Source organism: Stigmatopora argus, chromosome 2, assembly GCF_051989625.1.
Source record: "Stigmatopora argus isolate UIUO_Sarg chromosome 2, RoL_Sarg_1.0, whole genome shotgun sequence".
In the NCBI taxonomy this organism is placed as follows: Eukaryota; Metazoa; Chordata; class Actinopteri; order Syngnathiformes; family Syngnathidae; genus Stigmatopora; species Stigmatopora argus.
This window is the reverse complement of record NC_135388.1, coordinates 8,809,126-8,829,653: the sequence shown is the minus strand read 5'-3', so window position 1 is coordinate 8,829,653 and position 20,528 is coordinate 8,809,126. Positions and strand designations below refer to the sequence as shown.

Here is a 20,528-nt window from a genome sequence, read left to right as displayed (position 1 = left end):
TATAGTCGTGCCTACACTGATATTGAATATCAGATAGGGATATCACACAGAGAAACCACAACGACAAGAAAAAATAGCTTTAGAAAAGGCTCTATAATATAGATTGTGTACTTTGTGACTCCAGAAGACCCATTGTGCAAATCTATCTTTTGATATAGTAGCTTGAATAAATCATGTTTCTTGTAGAGTTAGTTCACTCACATACAAGCATACACGAACAACAAAATAAAAATAGCCTCTACAAATGGGAAAAGGGCAGAAGGAGAGCACATTGGTGATTCGAGTCCAGAATAAAGACCAAATGCACGTAGAAGTCAACACGAGAATGAACATAGTATATATGGGGGAAGAACCAGGGTAGAGAATCTAGGCAGAGTGACAGCCTGAGAGATCCTGAGTTCCACTTGACTCAGTCATGGGAATGATTTCATTATTACCACATGAACAGCTGTCTTATGTAACACGCACGCACACAAAGCTCTAAATGAGAGCAAAGCGGCCACGTCCTGGACAGAAACCTGGAACAAGCACAGGTGATCTTTGCAAACGTGCAATGGCAGTGAATGAGTTAATATTAGGAACGTCTCCGTCACATTTTTGTGTACGAGTTCAAGTCAGCTGATTTCGTGAATCGGACTATACTCCCAATCTGATACCTCGGAATTGTATGATGGAGGGGGAGGACATCCAAACAAACCTATCATTGCCAACCCATAATTGACCCTAATGTGAATTGCATTTTCCATTTAAGTGAGCATAAAGCTGGCTACCAACCCTAAAAAAATGTTTTATTTACTTTCTTTTGACAATTTGATGGTGACCTTTCCACTGGTAATAAATAACCTGTTAATGAAAAGTTTGCTATTTAGAAAACTGTTGTAAAAATGTCTCGAATTGAACTCACAGGCATGTTTGTATCTGTAATGTGTAGTTCGGGTTTTGGGATGGATGTGTGTGCGTTCCCCTTGTGTGTGCTGTCTGTGTGACTGCACCTTTTGTGTCCCTCATGGTTTCCCATCCTTCTTGTGATCAGGTGTGTGTATTTAGCAATCAACCCCTGCCTGTCTATTTAGGCCCTGTGTGTTTGTCAGTCTTTATCAGGTTGTCTACCTTGTCTGCTTTACCCAGATTTGTCTACGTTACTCGATGTACCTATGCCATGTTCCAAATCTCCCAGGTCAGGTTTGCTTTTGTCATTTTAATCCTAAATCCTTGATATTTTCCTTGACACCCCTCCTCTCTTAGTTATTAAAGGTTTTGTACAAGCACTCCTTCCACGTCCTTGATTGCTTCCCTGCGTTTGGGCCCTTCTATGTTCCACGCCATACTTAATGTGACAGTATCTTGAGTTTTGTATCTGTAAATGCTAGTAAGCCAGGAAGTAGTATAGATATAGATCACATGTGTCAAAGTGGCAGCCCGGGGTCCAAATCTGGTCCGCCGCATCATTTTGTGTGGCCCGGGAAAGTAAATCATGAGTGATGACTTTCTGTTTTAGGATAAAATTAAAATGAAGAGTATAGATGAATATTAAATAATATTATTAAATATAACTAGATATACTATATATCTATTTCAATCGATGTATGAACATTTACCCCAATTTGGGTGTTTGAATCCAGGAGAAGGTTGGAAGGCTTTTTCTGTTGATCCAATCTGGCTTGACATCCAGTGTGCAAACTGGGACTTATTGTTGTGGATTAAGGTGTCTGCTGGCGTTGTAATGTGGAAGGGGCGTCGTAAGGGGCAATTCTGAGCCAGCGAATGCTCCACAGTGGATGCATTATGAATGGCAAGATCTTCCATGTGTCTGCTGTTTAACAAGACTTTTTCTTCCAGTTGGAGTGATCATGAAAAAGTGATCATTAGACTGTACTTCCGCATGGCTACATAATTAGTTTTGGTATTCCCAGCAATATCGAAAGTAACATCTCCATAGACCAAATAGAAGCCATTATATCCGTACATATTGTGAATACAGATGGAGAAAGGCGCTGCGGTGTCGAGCCCAACTTGTCTGGCTCTTTATTTCTCGCGCATTGATGAAGGAAAACAAATATTCTTCCACCCAGAGGCCAGGGAACGATAGAGAATGCAACGTTATGTGCAGCCTGGTGTGGAAAGATGCGGAAATGTGCTGAGATTTGATATTGACTCTTCTGATGTGCAATTCTTACGAGTCCAATTAAAATGTGTTCCGAACTGATTGCTCCTCGTACAAGTGTGCATGTGTGTACGATTTCCCAGAGGATTAGATATTTCTTCAATAATAAAAGGGGGGGGGGGCATTGTCTTAAATATGTCAAAGTATTTGGAGATGATTTGAAAGCCTTTAACGCGCTTGGGGGGGGATTTTCAAAATTTCGGCGAGGGTGATTGGGCATGCCAATTTTTAGCTGTCTCTGTGTGCCCTACGCCAATCAATCTAGGGTGTGGTCTGCCATTCGTGGTTAGCAAGACCGCCTCGCAGTTGTGAGATTGCAGGTTGAATCCCTGGTGGGTTTTGGTTTTCCTGTATGGACTTTGCATGTTCTCCCCATAGCTGTGTGGATTTTCTATGGGTACTCCGGGTACCTATCACATACCAAAAACATGCATAGTAGGCTGATTGATTATGCCAAATTGTCTGTGTGTGTGAGTGGTTGTTGGTCTTGTTGTGGAATCCCGATTGGCTGGTAATCAAATCAGATTGTATTCTGCTTATTTCCAATTTTTGGCTGGGATAGACTCCATCACTCCCGAAACCGGTTGACAAAAAAAAAATTGGAGATACTTATAATGTTAATTAGAAGCAAATTGAAATATTTGTGACCTTTGTTCAATTATTTTCATTTTTTTTAAATACTGAAATGACTGGAATTCTAAATTGAACCAGAGAACCTTTCTTTGACCCGTCAAAAAATGACCATTACACAAAAATGTGGGTTTAAGTTCAAAAGAAATTCAAAATATATCTATCCTCTCTAAGTTATTTCTGTAACCCTCTCTTTCGTGTATATATACTTTCCGTACCTGTGCTGTATTTTCTTGTCATTTCCAATTTCCACATTTGCTAAATATTTTAAGTATACTGTACAAAACTGGTTTGTGGTTGGAAAAATGTCCAGGGAGAGAGAACGAGAGTAAGTTTGTCAGGCTTGGCGCAGAAATAACCTGCCAACATGTCAAGTCAGCTCATAAAAGTTTCACAGATTCAATGCAAAGGCATTTTTAGAAAAATTGATGATTTAGCACAAGGAAAAAGTTCATGTGAGCCAACACATCATGCAATGTTACTTTTATTCTACATTGATTCTTTGAACTACGACAAGGTTTGATTTCAATTTGATTAAATATGATCTTAAATGCACTTAACAAAATCTGTTTACATAAATCATTAACCAATATATAGCAATAGTGACATTTTTGACACAAACAATATAGACAGTTTGTTGGGGTTTTGGTTGGTTTGTTTGCTTTTTGTCTATGGTGTCCCTCATGGTTTCCCTTCCCTCATGTGATCAGGTGTGTGCACTTTATAATCAACTGCTGTCTGTCTATTTAAACCCTGTGTGACTTTGTTAGTCTTGGTGGGATAGTCTGCTGTGTTTTCTTCATGCTAAGTTGCCATGTTCCATTTTCCTCGTTACCCCATGTCTTCTTTTTAGGTTTGGTTTTAACTTCTAAGTCCTTATGTTCTGAAAATTGCTGCCTTAAGTATTAAAGTTTTATTAGAGCACCCCACGCACTCGTCCATTGCCTGCTTCTCTGCATTTGGGTCCAACCACGCTCCACAAGACGTAACTCATCTGGATTAAAAAGATTCTTTCTCACAAAACAGCTTAGCTGAAAGCTGATGATTTTGATTTTAAACCTTAGTCCTTTTCAGTATGAATTATGATTTTTTTATTATTTCATTATTTTTTTTACTTCAAAGAACATTCATTGAAGTAATTGGCTGCCATTCACATTGGTTCATTCGCCACCTCCCAGTCATAATGGATTGGACATCTCGCATTCAGCATGAGCATTCTTTTCAGTTTAAATGCATCAGACGTGTAATGAGTTAAAGACTATTAAAATAACTTACTTTGGACTGTAACAAGTGTAGGTTTTTGTTTTATTGTTTGTATATGGAAACTCCTCACTCTGCTGTGACCCTCCTGCGCCCTCCTCCTGCTCCTCTTCCACGTAGTACAGTATATCCTCCACAAGTATGTGAGAAAAGGAAGAAAGGATGCAGATGTTAGCGAGATAGGGCGAGAGAGACACTTGCTCTCCCCGTCGAGGTCTCTCATGTCAGCGCTCAAAAGCCCGAGGGCCTGAACTCCAACTGCAAACCGACTAATAGGTGGGAAGTTCATTTGGGAAACCATTCGGATTCAACATCAAAAAAGGAACAATCACATGATGGATTATTCCTATTTAATAAAAGCCCAGAAGAGATCTGCATTTTTTTTCCTTTTTTTTTGCAGGAGGGACACGCAGGGAAGAGGAGAGGGGAGGAGTGGCGTTCAACACAAAGAGTAGAAGAGCACCGAGTAGTCGCAAGCCGATAAGGAGAGGAGAGGAGCCGAGATATGCCGGACGGAAATGTAAGTGGAATTCCTTCTTTCTTTTTGTCCATAAGTTTAATATGGTACGCCATGACTTTTCCACCTCGCTCCGTTATTCCGTGCCACCTCCCCACGTTCCCATTCCGTCCATCTCGTGTGTTGGGTTTCTATTGGGTGTGTGCGTTGTCTCCCTCGAGCTCCGCAGGTCATGTAAAAGAGGAACGGTGCTGAGGAGGGAAAGGCCAGTGTCACCTTAGATTAACTTCAGGTTTGCATGCAGGGTTTTGCGTGCACACACACAAAAAAACACGCGCACACACATACTGAAACACACTTGTTTTCAATATTGCACGGAGGAAAAAGATCACTTTGTAGACAGTGCAAGGAAAGTCTCTTTGCAGAATTGTTTGCTAAAATTTTAATCGGACTTCATTCACCAAGACAAGAATGGAAAATTGTGAGCGCCGAGTGTTGTTTTTGCTGCTTATTAATTAATTTGGGGATGGACACAGTAGCTCACTGTGTTAGGACTTGGCTTGGGGACAGAATAATGTGAGGTTTAAATTGTCTTGGGAAGATTGCCTTGAGCAAGGCTTAAACTGCTCAAGAGTGATTTAACTAATATAGTATGTTATTGTCATGTACTTTCTTGAAAAGCTATCAGCTGATTTACTCACCAATAGGGGCAAAATAAACTTTAATCTTGTGTTATCGGAATACAGATTAGAACATTCAGTGTCATTCGGTTAGAGAAAAATGAGCTGTAATAGTATAAAAAGTAAATCTAAGAAAAACAGTGAAATCTTTGAACTGATTTGTAATATTATGAAAATACACTGATCATACTACTATTATTAACCAGAATCTATGTTGCTTTATCAAGAGACTGCTGCTTGAGTAATTTTTTAAAATTAATTTATTTAATGTATTTAGTTATTTCATGTATTTTTTTTATTTTTTTTGTAAACCTTGATGAAATGTTGCAACTTGGCCAGAGGAAGAACAAACTTTTAGGTTTTAAGCATTTGCTAACAAAATAGTCTGAAAATGGCTCATAATTATATCAGATGAGATCAGATACGAGTAATTGTTTCTGCCAACCAGTCCTCATTGAGTAAAAGAATGGGTCTCATGCTTTCTATATGCGTGAGCAATTGTTACAAAAAATAAAATAGCTTCAAAGTAACTGAAATTGCTAAAGAAATATGGTCTGTTTTCATTTTAAAGTCACTTTGCATTAGTATTTCATTGCACATTTAAACATGTCCCTTGTGTTAAAAAAAACAACAACTCATAATTTGTGAATGAAAGGCTTAAATAGTTTATGCTACCTAATACATGTAGCATTGCTTTCTACTCTTACCAAGACACCATGTGGGGAGGTCACTAGAAATGTCTTGTCATAGGGGACTGTTCATTCTCCCAGTGCAAAATGAATAAATGAAATTCTGTCAATAGCAGCCAATGAGTTAAATGAGTGCCTAATGTGCTGGCTACTGGCCCACTGCCTCATAATCATCAAATCCATCATTTCAAATCTTCAAAAGACTTCCATAAACCATTTCGACAGTGGATTTTTTTTGCTCCAAACAAGCACTAACCTAAATGTTGAAGTGCAAAAGGCTCTGCTGGGAAAGAAGGGCATCCATGTCCCGCAGCGCTAACACTCCACATCGCAAAACCACCTCGACAGCCAGCCAATTTGGTGTCGCTGGGAGGATGGACTTCATGTTTGTGTCATCTCACATCCCAGTGGTTCGTGTGCATGTTTGTGTGGGAGCCATGCCGGGCCGATGTGTCATTCTTAACGCAGATGAGCACGCCTGGAGTGCTAATGAACGCCTTACATGTGCATTTCACACGTACGTATAGTAGAGAGCCCAAAAGAATTCATGACAAATGATATTTTATTGTATAATGACCTCAAATAGTAGCAAAGGGATTATATTTTACTGCTTTATGCACAATATACAAACAAACAAACCTGGGATAGGCTCCAGCACCCCCCGCGTCCCTTGTGAAGATCAGTGATTCAGAAAATGAATGAATAAATATATATTTCTAATTCATATTTTTCCCCCCAGGGGTTGAAAAATTCAAAATGTCAATTTTCCACATTTCATCCACTTTTTTACAAACATATTTTGCCTCTGGTATTTTTTTCCAGTTACTATTTACTTAATATAGCATATTTTTTTCTTTTTAACTGTCATTTCATGTCAATAATTACAGCCGTTTTAACTTGTTAGGACATTTTCTCCCGACCACCTCATCCTCCTGACATTACCTCAATTTTTTATTTCATCAAAATGGTGCTGTACTAACACTGGAAGGATTAAAATTCTAGGAGGATTGTCTTTTTCTCTATTCCCAGTTGCAGGCTGATGTTAGTTTGTCTCCCTTGGTCTTTCAGTCAATCAAAATGATGTGATGTCATGTGATAGGTGATGATGCAGTGGTGAAGAAATGCACGGTCGTCGTCTCAGACCAAGAGACATTTTTCTTGGCTCGTTTTGGAATGCAAGATTATTCCTCTTGTTCCTACTTTTTTGACATTGTCAAGCAGCAGTAGCATCTTTGTGAAGATATTTTTTTGACAGCGCTTCTGATGAATATGTTTAGACAGTTTAAAAAAGAGCCCTGTGTTTACTGACTCTACATTCAGGCTGTGACTACATTATGATGTTTTTTTTGTGAGCAATTTTTTACTAGTTCATAACCTCTTGTATTATTTATTATGCTTTTGTGGCAAAACACACACAAAAAGCTCTGTTCATTTTCAATGCCTAAACAAATGTTAAAATGTACCTCATTTTAATTTTTTTTAATCTAATTTAAAAAAAATCAGGATATCAAGGCAGAGAGACAATGTATACAACATTTGCCAAGTATACACAATTCCACCAAAATTTGATATAAAAATGAGGGAAAAAATGACCCCAAAAGTCCCAAATTGCTGGCACTGAATTTTTTTTAAATCAACAGAAAATGTTCCGAAATGTACAGAAAGTGACCCTGAAAGGCCCTTAAATGTGTTGGAAGCAAGCCAAGATCAATAGAAAGTGATTTGTAAATATCCTAAAATTCTCATTTCATCTCATTTTCTGAACCAATTTTATCCTCATTAGGGTCACGGGGTGCTAGAGCCAATCCCAGCTATCAGGGGGACACCGCAAATCGGAGACGGACAACCATGCACACTCACACCCATTCCAAGGGGCAATTTAGAGTGTCCAACCAGCGTACCACGCATGTTTTTGGAATGTGGGAGGAAACTGGAGTACCCGGAGTAAACCCATGCATGCCCAGGGAGAACATGCAAACTCCACACAGGTGGACCGACCTGGATTTGAACCTAGGAGCCCAGAGCTGTGAGGCCGACGTGCTAACCACTCATCCGCCGGGCCGCACTTGAAGTAAAAACAATCCAACATAATTCAACATGAGTAAAATTCATTGGTGAAATCACTTCATTCATTTTCTTTTTTTCTACTTGGATAGAATATTCTATTATAGAATGTACTTAGTAGTAGAGTAGAATGACAGTGTGGTTTACTCAGTGGTTCTCAAAGTAAATGGGCTCCCTCAAGTGGTGTACTACACACAAGAAAAGTATATTGCATGTTGTAGTTCGATATAGTACGTAAATGCGTTAAAGTTCGAAATACCTTTCTGAAGCTTTGATTGAGGTACATTTTTTAAAATAGCATTTGTTGAAAATATATATCATTTTAACATGATTATTTTTCCTAAAGTATACGTCACAATTTGACTTTTGACCTATTGTCAATTCATATATATTTATAATAACAGGTTTTTTTTACTTAATTTTTTTGTATGTTGCTTTGGTATCATAAAAAATGCCTCATTGAAACAAAGATGCTTGTTCTGATATCCTATTGGTTAATGCGCATCAGCAATACTTGTAATGTATGATTTTAGCAACATGAAAAGAGAAGTTGTCAACATAGAAGACTTAATAAGCTTGTTTTGAAATCTTTTTCTTCTCTCATTTTTTATGATGATGAAGAGATGAGCACGACAACTCCAGCGAGGGCTGAAGAAGATTCCAATAAGATCCATTCCCAGTCGAGCCATGAGTTCTCCGAGCACGGAGAGCACCAGCACGGATGCCACGGTGGTCTCCAAGGAGATGGCATTGCTCAGCAACATGCTGGCAGCTTACACCTTCATCACAGGTATTGAACATGTGCATGAACAGAACACGCCCCCAACCTTCTTTTTCGTCTTCTTCTTTGTCTATTTTCTCAATACATCAATTCTGTCACAAATGCATTCAAAGGCTATCGCGTTAGATTTGTTTGAAGTCTCCTCTCGCTCTCTCCCTCGCCAGACCGACCCGAGAGGACGGCGCTGGTGTTTCTGGGCGGCGTGTCTGTCGGTCTCCTTGTCACCCTCTGTGCCGTCGTCTTCCAGATACACTGCCGCGCCGACTGTCATTACGGCAACAGTAAACACCCTCGCCATCATCATCATCACCACCACCGCCACCGCCGTCACCATCATCACGTCTGCCGGCATCACCGGCATCGCGTGGAGGCCCGTCCCGACGACGCGGCCGCGGTCGCCGGGCCGGCGGAAGACGGCGAAACCGAGGATTGGGACGAGACGGAGGACGTGTCGTCGCGGAGACGCAGGCGCTTTGAGAGAGCTTTGCTTCACGCCGGCACGTTCACATCGGCCGAGGGTATTTATTACATACTCGACACACTCGTTAAAGATACTATCCGTGGTTAGTCTCATGCGTCTTGTATGCTTAGATAAGACAGCATAGGACAGGACATTTTATTTTTATTTTTTTACCTAGGTCTACAATGTCTTCTGTGTCTTATGTCTATCTTGCTACTGCAACCAAGAAATTTCCTGAATACGGGATGAAATAAAGTTCTAATCTAATCTAAAAAAACAAGACAGAACAAGATTAGACAATTATCCATTGATCTCCCATACAGGAAATTTGGGTGTTACAGCAGCATAAGCATACAAAAAACATCATTTCAATTAAAATAGGTCGCCTGGTGTCAACGGGTTAGCGCATTGATCTCACAGTTCTGAGATGGAGGGTTTGGTCCCACATGGGTTGGCATGTTCTCCCCGGGCTTGCGTGGGTTTTCCCCGGGTACTCCTTTTTTTTTTTCTTCCCACATCCAATAAACGTGTATGGTCAGCTGGTTGAACACTCTAAATTGCCCCTTTGGTATGAGTGTGAGCGTGAATGGTTGTCTGTCTCCTTGTGCCCTGCGATTGGCTGGCCACTAATTCAGGGTGTTCCCCACCTAGTGCCCGTAGTTGGCTGGGATAGGCTCCAGCACCCCCTGTTATCTTTGTGAGGATAAGTGGTACGGAAAATGAATGAATATGAAAACAGGTACATCCAACTCGTATAAGTACAAGTACATCAGCAAGTATTGCAGTATGAATGAATAGTGCAGCATAATGATGGAAACCCTCATATTATTAATACTAGTGTGTCCTGAATGCAAAATATTGAGGATATGAGACCTCTACAGTTGACAACAGATGTTTATAATTGTGCAAAATCCCCCTTTTTTGCCGTTTCGGGTCAAATCAGACTCAAGTTCCCATGTTTCAGGCCAGTCAAGATGAGCAAAATGTCGTGTTTATTGATTGCGTGTGTGTGTTTGTTTGTGACATCAGAACTAGATCGTTCCCAGCGGCTAGAGGAGCGGGAAAGGATCCTGAGAGAGATATGGATGAATGGACAAGCAGACATCAGTACAGTCACTCAGAGCCTCAACAGATATTACTGACCGAAGAGGAAGAAGGACCAAAGGAAAGAAAGAGTAAAGGAGGACTTGAAGGAAATTCCCATTAGGTGATGGACGATACAAAAGGACAGGTGAACGTGTGAATAGACGACGTGACTGTTATTTCTCTGTTTTACTCACTAATATGCCCTTTGTGTTTTTTACACATTTCAAATGGTGCTAGATAGGGAATGTGAATACTATGTTGCTGTTTATCGGGTCGACACATTCCTCATTCCACCTCTTTTGCTAAGATGATGCAAAAAGAAGTCGACAGTGGATGTGATGATTTTTTTTCTGGTGCTTTTACTCTTGTTGTATGTCGCGTTCCGTAAATAAAATGGACACACACTGAAAATGAGAGAGTTGATCGCTCACACGTGTTATAGTAGAGTCCACATGTGTCAAAGTGGCGGCCCGGGGGCCAAATCTGGCCCGCCGCATCATTTTGTGTGGCCCGGGAAAGTAAATCATGAGTGCCGACTTTCTGTTTTAGGATCAAATTAAAATGAAGAGTATAGATGTATATTAAATTTCCTGATTTTCCCCCTTTTAAATCAATAGTTGTAATTTTTTAATCAATTTTTTTCTGTGTTTTTAGTTCAAAAATCATTTTGTAAAATCTAAAAATATATTTTAAAAAAGCTAAAATAAACATTGTTTTAGATCTATAAAAAACTGAACATTCAGGACTTTTAATCCAGTTCTTTTAATCCATTAATAAGAAAAAAATCTATATATATCTAAAATGGTCCGGCCCACGTGAAATCAAGTTGACGTTAAAGCGGCCCCTCGAACCAACCCGAGTCTGACACCCCTGGTGGAGTCTATGAACCCTTTTGTCGATATGAAAAGATTCCAAGCACAGAGGATCGTAAAATATGTGAAATAAGAGCATTGCATCAGGATGACAATGCTGTCCAAAAACAGGAGGGAAAAATCATGTCAATTTAGTAACAATTAATCTGGGAGGTCACAGTTTGATTTTATGGAAATCACCTTGTACAGCCCACTGACCAATGCATCGTATGAGTGTGTCAAGTGAGTGAATATTTACTTAAAGAAGAAATGAGGAATATCAACGAATCTAATAACCAGGAAGTCTTAGCAAAATATTGCCTCTCAACAATCCCAGTCAAATTTTGAATTGTAGCGCCATCACTGTGAGTCATTTTACTCAAAGGCGTACCTTGACGGCACTACACGTCCAATTAAATTTGAGCGAGTTGAATGAACAAATGTCAGGCTTGGACATCTAGTGACATCAATGACACTGGAATATGATCACAGCCAGTCCTTCCAATTTATATAAAGCAGATTTTTATCTTTTGTCAATGTCTTGCAATGAACTAAACATTATATTAGGAATAACGGGATTATATTTGTACTGTGAAACAAAAGAGGTCATAAAATATTGGGGGTCAAAAGGTCACAGAGGTCAAAAAAGCCATATAAATATCATTAAATAAGATCCTACAAATGAAATAGGCCAATCTGTTTAAATTTGATCACCTCTTGCATTTCATATTATAAACATATTCTCCTAATATGATAATAATCCCGAGAGTTGCTTGGTATTTCTAAAACTATTATCAAGCATTCTCTTCTATGTGATTTCCAGATTTACTCGCAAGTTATTTAGTCAGAAACTGCATGCTTTATTTATTTGCATTTTTAGATGACGTCTAACTTGTTTGCAAAATGTTCTCCATTTCAGCAATGAAATTCTTGTGGATACTGCACGGCTGCTGTCTCTTTAACGGCACCAACAGGAACGCGCAGCAAAAAAAAAGAAGCGAACGCGCACTCTGCAGCAACGGGACCACCCCATCTCACTCTCTCCCACCTCTCTCTCTCTCTCTCACACTCTCTCACTCTATCCTGAGCACCAGAACAGCTGCTGTCCACCAAACCTCTACCAGGACTGGCTGTTCCGGCACTGACTTTGTGAGCCCAGAGGGGGGGTTGAGGGGTCCGCCATGAGGGACTACTCAGCCCCTGCGAGCCAGGAAGGCTCCTGTGTGGTCTGCTGCCAAGTTTGCGTCTTCTTCTTCACTGCGGTCCTCATTGTCGCAGAGAGGACGTCGCGTGAGTCCTACCTGGGACACACACACACACACATGCATGCATGCATGCACATCCACATGCAAGAGCATGCAAAAAGACCATCTAGTGATTTCTGATTGGCTGCAGGAGTCCCGGATTGGGAGGAATTCATGCAACTCTTAGTGAAGTTGTCTTTTGGCCGCGTGACGTCACGGATTGCAGCAGTGCCTGATGCTACGCCCTGCATGCGTGCCATCCCGTCAAAAGTGCAGAGTCATGCTAATATGCTTTGGCTCAGATGCGGCTTCCTGGAAAATAGTTTGTGACTGAGAACATTGCGGGCTGTAGGAGGATGATAGGACATTTTAGGGTGATCCTGTGTTTTTTTTTGGGGGGGGGGGGGGTACCCCAAGGTGGGGCCGAGTTATGGTGGGCCGGTGTAGCAGATGATTTGAATTTCATGTGTGAGGGGATGAAGGAGGGAGGCTGGGCTGGAAAATGCTCCTCACAGGCGATGAAGAGCATTGCAGAGGTCATTTGAATGAAAGATGAAGTCGCCTTTAACTCGGTAGAAGCAGCAAAATACTTAAATGCACTCCATTTTGCTTCGATGTATTCAAATAGTGTTTTTTTAGACTTTGTGAAGAAGGTACTACTAACGAACACGTTGAGGCCAACATTAAAATATGCCGACATTTCAGCGACTAAAAAGGTAGAGGATTTATGAACAGTATTTTGTTAAGATACACTCAAATTTCAGGTAGTGATGGTATTACACTTGGAAGTTATTTTTGAATCAGGATTTTCTCCAGACAAATTGGTGGTAGAGAAACCCACTAACAGACCGCCTTTATTTTTATTTTTTTATTAATTAAAAAAAAAATCAATGCAATTCAGTGCAATGGCAGAGAGTTGGAACAGATTTGTTGACATTTTGACCATTTGATGTCGCCATTGAGCGTATAACCAAATATTTTTTAAATACAGCAGTATTTTAGCAAGGAAAAGCCAATACTAAAACATTAAATACGAATATTTTTTAAACATATTTTTACTAATGCTCTTTCGTTGATGAATAAAAGTTCATTTGAACATGGAATCCAGTCTATCATTTATGTAGCATGCTAGGATACCACTTATGGTTCTCGTACAACACTGTGAAAACCGTTGCTAATGATAAACGATACAGTTAGAGCACATCATTTTAGTAATGAATCATTTCAATTCAACTATGACACACTTTACTAGAACTCATTTAAATTGATTTGATTTTTTTTCTCCAGTGATCTACTGCTTCGTTTACTATCTATGGGTGGGTCACAACTACTGTTACGCCCACTTGGCTGGCTTCACTGCACTCTTCCTGTTACCAGGTGAGCAATTTATAGCTAGTTCATCTGCTACAATTGCCGATGATAGCAGTCCAAGCTAAGCTATTGTGTTTGTGTGTGTTCTAGGCTGGGGTCCACAATGGCTGAGCTACCTGTGGTACCTCTCAGATGGACGGATTCGCAGAAAATCCCTCACTTGGACTCATATTCTGCATTTGGGTATCTTCAAAAGGTCAGTTGTGCGTTCGGTAACGTTGATTTGACAGCCAAATGGCACAACCGGGACGACCAAGGACAGAATTGGATGTATGTTCATCCTTGGCAGGCTTTGGGAGTGCATGCGTCTTCCGGACATGGACGTGTACGGAGAGATCATGCAGCAAGCCGATGTGGCGGCCTTGCGCCTGCTTGAGGCTTTGGTGGTCACCCTCCCTCAAACACTTCTGCACACCTATGTGCTCATTTGCACTGACATAGGCATCAAATCTCCAGGTAGGAAAGATTATTCTTCTGCGGTGGAAAGGTGGAACATAATATATACTAGTATATATTTGCACAAAATGATGTCCACTCAAAAATTTAAATTTCTGGACTAAGTGCTTGGATTCCGGTTGATTTTAAGGCAAAATCGGGTCACTTGCTGTTGATCTTGGGGCAAATTCTTAACTTAGTCCCTATTGATTTTAACAGGGAAATTCTAAGTCACTTCCTGATGGGTTTGGATCGCTTTCTGTTGATTTTGAGGCAGTTCTGGGTCACTTCCTATTGTTTTGCTTATTTGCCTATTTGTCTTGCCCGGACGTGACTTTTTAAACTACTTATTCATGTTTTGTTTTGTTTTTACTGGGAAAAATGCACTTTGTGGAGTAGCACCACCAATTTCGTTATACGCAGCTGTGTAAAATGACAATATATTATTTATTAACTTATTTATTACCTATTTATGTCTAAAATGTATTTTCATGTGTCTGTATTCTCACCCTCTTGCTACTGTGACAATGAAATTTCCCGAATACAGGATTTATCTAATCTAATCCAATCTAAAGGCTTTTGATTTGATTTTGGGAGCAATTATGGCTTACTTTCTGTTGACAAATTTGGGTCACTTTCTTTTGATTTTGGTCAACTCCTGTCAAATATCCATCACTTGTCTTTCCTTTTCATCCTCTAGCTTCGGTGTGTTTCGCGGTGTGTTTGTTATCTCTGGCTTGGGCATTGGTCCTGTACGCCAGATCGTGTACCCTCATAAGGCCGGGACACTTGCATATGACCCCTGCTGCCATATTCTGTCAACTCCTGTGGAGGGTGAGCGCTTCTGTAGCCTTTCTGAAGAAAAAAAAACACGGTTCATTGATTCAAGATATGCTTTCCACATTGTGTGTTTGATTGTGTGCGTGCAGGTCAGCATGTTAGGATCTCGATTTGGTGTCCTCATGCTTTTCACCCGGATCTTCAAACAGTGGATTCTTGGCGTTATAGGTGTGTGTTTATAAAAAGTGAAATAATACTTGAATTAAATGTAACTTTTGTTTGTGGATGAACTGATTTACGCTTCAGGTGTGCACTGGTTGGGGGCAACGTTTTGGATGGTGTCCCAGCAGACTGATATTATTCGTTCAACTAGTCGATGGAGACTCTTCAATCTGATCCTAGGAGCCATTCACATCTTTTTTTTCCTGAACGTGAAATACGGGCCATCGCGTCTCCGCATGGCTGGCTTCTATCTGGTAGGTGACCAAAAGGTTTCTTTATGTTTTTGTTTTTACAATCGTCACCATTTTAGTTTTTGCGTTCCTATACTTCAGGTGATGTTTTTAGAGAACATTATCCTCCTGCTGGCCTCATCTTGGTTGTTCAGCATGGTGTCATGGGATACGGTGGCCATTCCGGGGGCGGTTGTCTGCAGTTTCCTTATTGGTGGGTAGTTTTATTTATTTATTGTTTATACAGGACGTCCTGTTCCTACATTGGCGACGTAGCTCAAATTTCCATCAGTCAAATTTCACTGTTAAAGTCAACAAAATAGGTGGAATAAAAAATAAATAAAAGACACTGTAATAAAAAGAACAAGATGGTGGGATCTAGATGGCAAGTCGGGGTTTTCAATGGTTTATTTGGAACCAAAAGCAAAGAATACGAAAACTGTGACGCCAACAAAACAAAAGCAATTTCCCATTGCATCCACCCAACTATGGTGCAGGGGACTTCATGGCAGACCACGTAAAGTCGATACGTTAAAAGTCGAAGATATCATAACCTGAGGACTCTTTGTATTTCATTAGCAAGCATCACATGCTTTCTATCCGCCCCATGCTTCCAGGTGTGATCTCCTTGGTGCTGTACTACCGCTTCTTGCACCCCAAATCCTTTGAGATATTCCAGAGTATTCGCCGCAGGGGGCTCAGCGGCGCCTGCATGGAGAGCAGCTCTATCCTCTCATTAGAGGAGAAAGTCACGCCTACCTTCCAACGCCACGCCACCCTGTCTGGTCCGTTTACTTTTTATTTATTTATTTATTTTATGCAGCAGTCACGTACTGTGGTCATTTATCATCGCGGCTGTGGGTTTCCATCTAATCAGGAGGCGGCACTCTCATGGACCTTTCACCCCAGTGGGAGGGCTGGAGGCATCATCATTGGCTGTTGATTCGTTTGGCTCTGAAAACTGGGGACGTGCCCAAGATTTGGTCGCTATACGGAGAAGGAGGTCTCGCTGGACTCATGGGTCTGTGTGAAGAGCTCCACTACGGCAATCAAGCTCGTCGTGTGCCACAGGTTTGTTGTTTTCATTCAAAAAGAATTTATTTTCTTGGATTCGGATGGTACTTATAGTTTTTGGTCATTTACTTTCCATCAGACTCCACGCATTTCACCGCAAACTCCTCAGGCCCTCCAACCCACTCCTCAGCCACTCCCACCTCAGGTGACGCCAGCTCCACAGGTAACACAGCAGTTTCCCGGTGTCCATTCATTGGTCAGTCCCGGTACTCGGACGTTTCGTCGAAAGACGTTTGGTCCCCGGACGTTTGGTCACCGGACGATTGGTCGACCGGACGATTGGTAGACCGGACGATTGGTAGACCGGACGATTGGTCGACCGGACGATTGGTCGACCGGACGATTGGTAGACCGGACGATTGGTAGACCGGACGATTGGTCGACCGGACGATTGGTCGACCGGACGATTGGTCGACCGGACGATTGGTCGACCGGACGATTGGTCGACCGGACGATTGGTCGACCGGACGATTGGTCGACCGGACGATTGGTCGACCGGACGATTGGTCGACCGGACGATTGGTCGACCGGACGATTGGTCGACCGGACGATTGGTCGACCGGACGATTGGTAGAACGGACGTTTGGTCGCTGGGTTGTTACTGTTGAAACCAGCTCTCAAAATTATAATCATGAGAGAGAGAGTTTAATATCTAAATATCTAAATATCAACAGTAAACTCTGTCATAATTTGACAGCGAGCGAACCCGGCGACCAAACGTCCGTTCTACCAAACGTCCGGTCACGGTTAGTCCCAGTCAAAAAGAGGTGGACACTCAAACATGGTACTCTACTGACTATTTGTCTGTGTGCCCTCCAAGGAAAGAGAGGTGGCTCCACCACCAAAGCCAGCTCCCACCAACGTCATTGCCAGACCCGTGAGAAAAGCTCCGCCCTCGACCATCCACGATATCCGATTGGTCCCAGAGATCATCCCAGTCCACGAGGCCATTCTTGAAGAAATCACAGAAAATTTCAGCGCCCCACAGACAGAAGACAAAGGTTTGGTGTAGCACAACGCACAACCATCAACACTCGCGTGCAGTATTTTGAATGTGTCCTTTCTCAAGGCGATGAAGATTACCACAGCGCCATTTACGGCTCGCCGACACTTTCGTCACCCGCCCAACCAGAAAGCCTGCGCAACATCGACAGCTACGCCACCTCCCTGACCGAGAAGTCGTCTTCCGCGGCATCCCTGGACATCAAGACCCCCGCCTGGTCGCCCGAACGTCGCTCCCCTCTCTTGCTCGGCTCACCAGAGAAGAAATCGTCCACGCCGTTAGAGCCTAACACCTCTTTGTATTTTAGCGTAGATGCACCCTCTCCCTCTAGTGGGAGCTATTTGGGTTGGGGCTCCGAGCTGTCACCCATTTCCACCTACCGGAGCCCCTACCGCATAAGGGAGGCTCGTTTCGTGCCGTCTACCCCGCGTCCTGAATCCCGAGCTGGGGCTGAAAGTCCAAGCCTGGCCCCGGTCGTGATAATCCCCGCTACACCCGGTACGACGCCACGCGCGACCCCCGGCGGGACCCCCGGTTCCATCACTCCGGCGGCCTCCACCCCCACTGCTTCCACTCCCGGTGCCGTTACCCCCGCTAGCGCCACAACACCCAGCACGCCGATTGCCCCGCTTACCCCGGTCATTTCCCACGCCCGCAAACAAATGGTTCAGCTGGTGGACAGCAGAGAGAGGGCAGTGTAACGGTGCGTTGAGACCGGCGGCGATTTGGCGGGCGACAAAGCGTCGCTTACGCTATATGTACGTGTTGCCAAAAGCTTTTTGTGCTCACACCTACTTGAATGCCGTCAAAAATTGAAGTCCGCATCCGCTGAAACACCTGCGGTTCTCGTCATTTTACTTGACTTTTACCTTCCGCCAAAAGTAGTTTTGTTTTCGCACAAACCTTACGTCGCCGAAAGTCAAAGTCAAACACTTTCAGACTCACGTAAACTTAAAATAATCAACAAAACGATGGTCATGATATTACGATTTTCTTCATGTTATATTACCACTGTTCTCTTGTACTATTACGAAGTATGACTTCATTCTCGTAATATAGGGAGTTTAATCTGCTAGTATTTTGATATTGATATTTTCAAAGGCTTTTTTCTTCTTTCTTTCTTTGGACTTTAGTTAACTGCATGTTGAGGAAGGTTCAGGCAACTGAAATCACATGAATGAATTTCGCTATTACATTTTGTACGGTAACCATTCGCGTGATTAGAAAAAAAAGATGGCCGGTCTAAACACAGCCTAAAGGGGAGGGGCTTTACAGCATTCACTGTCCACAACCTTAAGGTACACTTGCAAAATATGTATCATTTATATGTGGTTTTACTTACATACCTGTCAACCTCTGCCGATAACTGCCCTTATAAATGATTATGATTTCCCCTTACAAACCCCCAAAAAACCTTACAAACACCGTACGACTCGTACGGTGTTTGTAAGGTTTTGGGGGGGTTTGTAAGGGGAAATCATAATCATTTATAAGGGCAGTTATCGGCAGAGGTTGACAGGTATGCTACTATTTTGCTTCATTGACGCAACTTTTGTGTTGAATCACATTCAAACAGGGGTAGGCAAGGTATGGCAATTGCAAATGCAATTGAATCTAATTGAATTGAATTGAATGATTTTGTTGTTATTGAAGCTGGAGGGTCTGCAGCTAATGAACGAAAGATTTCCCTAGTCGATTTGGAATTCATAATTTGCTTTGCCAATGAGTATGTTTGAGAAAAAAGTTTTTAAAAATGCTGTTAGAGCACATGCAAAGAACCATTATCGAAGTCGTACCCAAGAAACGGCTGTTTTCTGTTGGTGCAGTGCAGAATTCGAAAAAACCTACATACAACAGTTTTAATACAAAAATATTATGTTAATTTTATCAACCAAAAATGTATTTCACTTTTGTAATTCTAATGATTTTTTTTTAAATTCACTTGGTACATTTAAGGCACTCTACCCCGATGCAGCTTATGTATAGGTTTTTGTGAGTTCTTACTTTTAACAACTCGTAGCCAAACAATACTACTGTTCATTGTATAAACACGATAAAAAAAGAGAACTTCTTTAATTTTATACTTAAATTGCTACTTTCAAAAGTCACCAGAACGGAACTTGTAGCCCACAAAAGTTTTCAAGGTGTTTGAAAATGGTTTGGTTTTTGTCTCGACCATTTTTCTCTTAAACAGGAACAAAAAATGTTCTGATTTTGCACATTCAACGTGCAGTTTTAAGTTTTTGTAAGCTTTAAAAAAACACGGAACCTTGATTTGAAGTAGTGGCTTTTGCAAAACTATGTGTTGTGCAAAAAAAATTGCGATTCATCAAGATTCATTCATTACAAAGCCTCCAAATACTAAAAATTGAGTCCCAGCCCTAATAAATATGAATCCATTTTTAATGCTACCTTCCTGAACCCTCCTACATTAAAACAGGGGTTCTCAACATGTGGCTCGAGTACCACCAGTGGTACGGGGGCTCTCTTTAGTAGTACGCGAAAAACCGGATAAATTAAATATTCATACAATCTTTTTTGTTAACCCATGATAGTAAATTTATCAAGTTTAAGTCAGCTGTAGTTTCTTTTTACATATTGAACATGAACTCCTTCCTACCATTGACGCCTCTTCACGTCCAATCAACATTTGTTCCAGCAAAAATGGATTTGATGTTTTAAGCTGTCAATGTTAACACAACAAGCATTAAAACCACTAGAAATCAACATGTGCATGGTAAAATGATTAAAAAGAAGAAAAAAACAGCTAGTAGCTGAGCAGCACTAAAATTATTTTGATTTTTTTTTCCTCAAGCTAATGCGTAGCAATTAAAAAAAACTCTCATGGTAGGAATAGATTATTTTTGCAATTTATTGGGATCGTGATAAAGGGAGTAAAGCAGTATAGACTGAAAAGTTGATCAATTATATCGAGAAAAGCAATGTTTATGCATGAGAAGCACAGGCGCCTATTGCATTACTGTAGTAGACATTGCACCTGCTTGGATGCAAACACAGCAATAAAACAGCTCAAAATATGTATCTTT

The 20,528-nt window shown here is 41.3% G+C and overlaps 2 protein-coding genes across 4 annotated transcripts; both read left to right on the top strand.

The window, feature by feature from the left end:
• The first annotated feature begins 1,088 nt into the window (after positions 1-1,088).
• eva1ab (eva-1 homolog A, regulator of programmed cell death b) lies at positions 1,089-10,685 on the top strand. 2 transcript variants are annotated; one of them, XM_077595126.1, is made up of 5 exons: positions 1,089-1,177; positions 4,455-4,574; positions 8,566-8,734; positions 8,890-9,243; positions 10,215-10,685. In XM_077595126.1, the coding sequence occupies exons 3-5, from the start codon at positions 8,632-8,634 to the stop codon at positions 10,325-10,327; spliced, it is 570 nt and encodes a 189-aa protein (XP_077451252.1). In that variant the 5' UTR covers positions 1,089-1,177; positions 4,455-4,574; positions 8,566-8,631; the 3' UTR covers positions 10,328-10,685. The 2 variants fall into 2 exon arrangements, with proteins under 2 accessions (XP_077451252.1, XP_077451253.1); XM_077595127.1 differs by lacking the exon at positions 1,089-1,177 and adding an exon at positions 4,170-4,330.
• Positions 10,686-12,028: 1,343 nt separating this feature from the next.
• Positions 12,029-18,814, top strand: xkr5b (XK related 5b). Of its 2 annotated transcripts, none has more exons than XM_077595091.1 (13): positions 12,029-12,412; positions 13,654-13,743; positions 13,828-13,933; positions 14,027-14,193; positions 14,873-15,006; positions 15,102-15,180; positions 15,259-15,428; positions 15,507-15,618; positions 16,022-16,189; positions 16,282-16,475; positions 16,558-16,623; positions 17,299-17,479; positions 17,548-18,814. In XM_077595091.1, the coding sequence occupies exons 1-13, from the start codon at positions 12,304-12,306 to the stop codon at positions 18,180-18,182; spliced, it is 2,211 nt and encodes a 736-aa protein (XP_077451217.1). In that variant the 5' UTR covers positions 12,029-12,303; the 3' UTR covers positions 18,183-18,814. The 2 variants fall into 2 exon arrangements, with proteins under 2 accessions (XP_077451217.1, XP_077451216.1); XM_077595090.1 differs by having other exon boundaries at positions 12,034-12,412; positions 16,558-16,641.
• Positions 18,815-20,528: the final 1,714 nt, after the last annotated feature.

Bases quoted from the DNA above. Each gene is read 5' to 3' on its own strand.
- xkr5b (XM_077595090.1), top strand. From the start codon at position 12,304: ATGAGGGACTACTCAGCCCCTGCGAGCCAGGAAGGCTCCTGTGTGGTC. The intron at 13,744-13,827 runs GTGAGCAATTTA...TGTGTGTTCTAG, and splicing joins TGCACTCTTCCTGTTACCAG to GCTGGGGTCCACAATGGCTG. The intron at 14,194-14,872 runs GTAGGAAAGATT...TTCATCCTCTAG, and splicing joins CATAGGCATCAAATCTCCAG to CTTCGGTGTGTTTCGCGGTG.
- eva1ab (XM_077595126.1), top strand. From the start codon at position 8,632: ATGAGTTCTCCGAGCACGGAGAGCACCAGCACGGATGCCACGGTGGTC. The intron at 8,735-8,889 runs GTATTGAACATG...CTCCCTCGCCAG, and splicing joins AGCTTACACCTTCATCACAG to ACCGACCCGAGAGGACGGCG. The intron at 9,244-10,214 runs GTATTTATTACA...TTGTGACATCAG, and splicing joins CACGTTCACATCGGCCGAGG to AACTAGATCGTTCCCAGCGG.